Source organism: Populus trichocarpa, chromosome 10, assembly GCF_000002775.5.
Source record: "Populus trichocarpa isolate Nisqually-1 chromosome 10, P.trichocarpa_v4.1, whole genome shotgun sequence".
In the NCBI taxonomy this organism is placed as follows: Eukaryota; Viridiplantae; Streptophyta; class Magnoliopsida; order Malpighiales; family Salicaceae; genus Populus; species Populus trichocarpa.
This window is the reverse complement of record NC_037294.2, coordinates 21,912,564-21,915,927: the sequence shown is the minus strand read 5'-3', so window position 1 is coordinate 21,915,927 and position 3,364 is coordinate 21,912,564. Positions and strand designations below refer to the sequence as shown.

Sequence of the window (3,364 nt, the reverse complement as noted above, 5' to 3'; positions counted from 1 at the left end):
TTGGAGGAAAACCATGATTAGATTTGCAGTATGTAACATCAAGTTAAGAAATAAAACGCATAAATATACAGCAAAGCCTGACTTAGCTAAGTGCCTAAATCCTGTCAACCCCCCCCTCCATGTAAGATCAGAAAAGAATTTTTCTTTTTCCCCTTTGTTAGTTTAATCTCTCCCCCCCCACATAAATCCAAAAAAAAAAAAAAAAAGAAAACCAAAAAAAAAGAAAAGAAAAGAAAGAAAGGTCCTTCAATATTAAATATCTAACAGATATACCCCCCCTAACTTAATTCTTGAATTTTGAAAACAACCTGCCTATCCACAGATTCTAAAATCCCATATTCTGCAAGTGAACATTGATCATCTCCATTATCGCCAAAGGAAATATTCAGGTCAAGTGAAAGAACTAGACTTTTCTCCTCCATGACATCCTCATCTTCCTTGTCTTCATGATTGTCACCGGTTTTTTGCCTTCTTGGAGGAGAACATGTTCTGGACACCGAACAGCAGCTTTCACAGCTGAAAATAATAATGGCATCCTTAAGAGGGACTTTTTCACCATCAGGAAGTGTTACATTTCCATTTTCAATTGCTTGCTTGATACCCTTTTGAGAACAGTTGTCAACTTGATCCACATCTTCCATGAAGAACACGCGATGAGGATTTTCATTCAAAGCTAGGCCAAGTCTCTCAAGATAACTGCAACCCAACTCATCTCTTGCCCTCTTGTTTTTGGATTCTTCGATAGAATCAGCTCTTGATGAGGAGAAATTGCTTAAACCAATCGATACAAAGTTGCTTTGAGAGCCAAAAACTAGTTTAGCTAGCTCCCTTGCAATCTTTTCTTTACCTTCAAAATCAACACCTAAGAAAAACAGCCAAGTTTCTGCTTTGTCTTCTATGTGATTCAACTTTCCTTTCCTTTTCCTCATTCCAGACCTGCACTCAAGGATAGTGGTTGCAATTTCAGGAATGATATCCTTCTGCCATGGAACCTTCTTCTCCAAGCCACTACGTAGATTCTTCAAGCTGTAGTCATTGAACTCCTTGAAGCTTTGGACACCCTCAATATCATCCATTGCCTCACTTGAAGAAGCTGAATTTGGACTAGAGTTGGGATTTGACAAAAGGTCGGGTTTGGGAACATTTCTCAAACTGCTTTCATAACCTTCATTGCTGCATTCTGAAATCCAAATCTGGTTCTCCTTTTCAAACTGTTTATGTTCAAAAATCACTGGCCAACTTAGGTGTGTCTGTTGTGGGTCGGTGTTGCGCTCTTGCGAGGAGAATGAATTCGGTGAAGGAGGAGACGAAGCAAATTTGATGGTTTTCTCAGGATAATAGGACTGTTTGTGGACTGAACCAAAAAGAGAAATCCCTTTATTGCATAGATATTCCTGCTAAACAAGTTCCAAGTGCAGGGAGTGTTAATTTAATTGAATTAAGTACTATTGATGTAGCCAAGATTCATTATAAACTTTGAAGTTCATGTAAAATAAGCACCTGGTCATTGGTTGTATTTCTTTCAGTTTCTTTGCACTGCTGGAGCCATAACGGCAAGCTTGAATTGTTGGAAATAGTAACGCTAGAAGTGGATTCCTTGTTATGGGTCCTACCTACTAGGCTTTGAGCTTCTTTATTGAAGTTGACAGAGTAATCTGTCCAGCAAGTTAAGTGGTTATCAACTCTAGATTCAAGCAGTGGCCAACTGGACCCATTCAAAGATGCCTTGCTTCTGGATTGATGAGATTGTGAATCACTGAAAGAAAGTAAAGAACAGAAAGATTAGTACTGATGGGGATACGATAAACAGATGAGCTTGAAATAGCACTTTAATTAAAATTTAAGGACTTACCTATCGAGTTTGAGACTTAGGTTCAGGCTCCCAACTGGAATTGTTACAGGATTAAGTTCCCACATAGTCTCTAGAGAAGGGTGGCCTGCTTTACACTTCATGTAAGTTTGGAAAGTAGCGATCCCCATAAGCCACAACCTTCCCGTTTCACTGAATCCATGAACTAATCTTTTGAGCTCCAAGATTATGTGATCTGCAGTGCAGTAGTAGCTTCTCCTTTGCTCACCATAGCTTGACCAAAAATCAGCTATCCATTTGAGATCACCCAGATATAAAACCACCCCAGTGCTTATATAGCTCTTCACAATACACCTAAGCTCCATAAGCTTCTGTTCAAGGTCCTCTTTGGAAAGACTTCTGAAAGAGAAAAGAGGAAGGTTTTTGAACCTCACAGACCTCAAATCCCCAGAAACCTCCCCTCTCTCAAACTTGTCCATCACCCCCCTAACTACGCTCTCAGCAGTAGCCAGGCACTCTCCTGTGATGATAGTGTTTCTTTTTTTGCCCACCAATGTGTTTAAGACACTCATTACATCATCATTCCTTACTTGATCTAATGGTTTGCTGTGTATGATTCCAAACTGACTGAAAGGTAGAGATTGAGACACACTAGCGCTAAGAACTTGAGGTTTGATGATTTCTTTGGGCTGACAGCTGACAGTAAGAGAACTTTGAGGACAAATCTCCAAAGAAACAGTTTGTTCTACCTTGTTTTTCACTTGAGTACTAGAGAAACCAGCCTCCTTCATGACTCTACTAACACTAGGATCATCTAGGATAGAGATAATGAGCTGTTCTATCTCAATTTTCAAAGCTAAAATGGGCTGTTGCTGGTTTTCGATGGACCCTCGCCGTTGGTGAGCCTGAGCACGCTTAAAGGCCGCAACCAAGGCATTGGAGAGGGAAGGGTATGAGGAGTGAGGGCCTAATAGGGCACTAGAAGTGGACGCAGGGAGGCGATTAAGCGCCACATTGAAGCAGAGCTCCAGAGCTTTGCATTGAAGAGGATGAGAGTGGGATTGAAGGCAAGCCCTTCTGAGAAGACCAGTAGAGGAAGCAAGCATTGTGCTTGCTACATGAAGAGGAGTGACTTGAGCATGGCCTCGCCGCCTAGCAAGACCAACTGCTTGTTTCACTAAACTAACAGCCTCGGGAGTAAGAGCCTGCTGTACACTGCAAATTCCAGCCCTCATATTTCTCTAGTTTTGAATGTTCACTTATATAATGATACGAAGTTTCAAAGATATCTAACTAGATGAAGGAAAACTAGATGATCGTTCAAAGAGGTTTTGGCTTCATGTGTGGATAACAAGAGAAGTAGAAGTAAGGAATTTCTTAGGTAAACTCTCAGTCAAGCTACCAATATATATGAAGAAGCAGCTATCTGCTGGTTTATATTTTGCTTGTGAGGGAAGAGGTGTGGCAAGTGTAGATATTATGGGCTATGGGATTGTGCTTTTCTTGCTAGCGAGGCAAGATTTTAGTCTTTGTATGTGAAAGTGCTTTGCATGT

General features: G+C 40.7%; 1 protein-coding gene across 2 annotated transcripts; it reads right to left on the bottom strand.

Annotated features, from left to right (window-relative positions):
• On the bottom strand, positions 1-3,364 carry LOC7469524 (protein SMAX1-LIKE 3). Of its 2 annotated transcripts, none has more exons than XM_024609632.2 (3): positions 1,853-3,364; positions 1,501-1,756; positions 1-1,397 (listed from the first exon to the last, which is right to left on the bottom strand). In XM_024609632.2, exons 1-3 carry the CDS (start codon positions 3,043-3,045, stop codon positions 279-281), a joined length of 2,568 nt encoding a protein of 855 aa, XP_024465400.1. In that variant the 5' UTR covers positions 3,046-3,364; the 3' UTR covers positions 1-278. The 2 variants fall into 2 exon arrangements, with proteins under 2 accessions (XP_024465400.1, XP_002316485.2); XM_002316449.3 differs by having other exon boundaries at positions 1-1,394; positions 1,853-3,362.

What these genes read in the sequence shown, in the direction of transcription:
- LOC7469524 (XM_024609632.2), bottom strand. Translation starts at nt 3,045, where the DNA reads ATGAGGGCTGGAATTTGCAGTGTACAGCAGGCTCTTACTCCCGAGGCT. An exon ending in CTAAGTCTCAAACTCGATAG is followed by an intron (nt 1,757 to 1,852) that starts GTAAGTCCTTAA and finishes ACTTTCTTTCAG; the next exon opens with TGATTCACAATCTCATCAAT. An exon ending in GAAATACAACCAATGACCAG is followed by an intron (nt 1,398 to 1,500) that starts GTGCTTATTTTA and finishes GAACTTGTTTAG; the next exon opens with CAGGAATATCTATGCAATAA.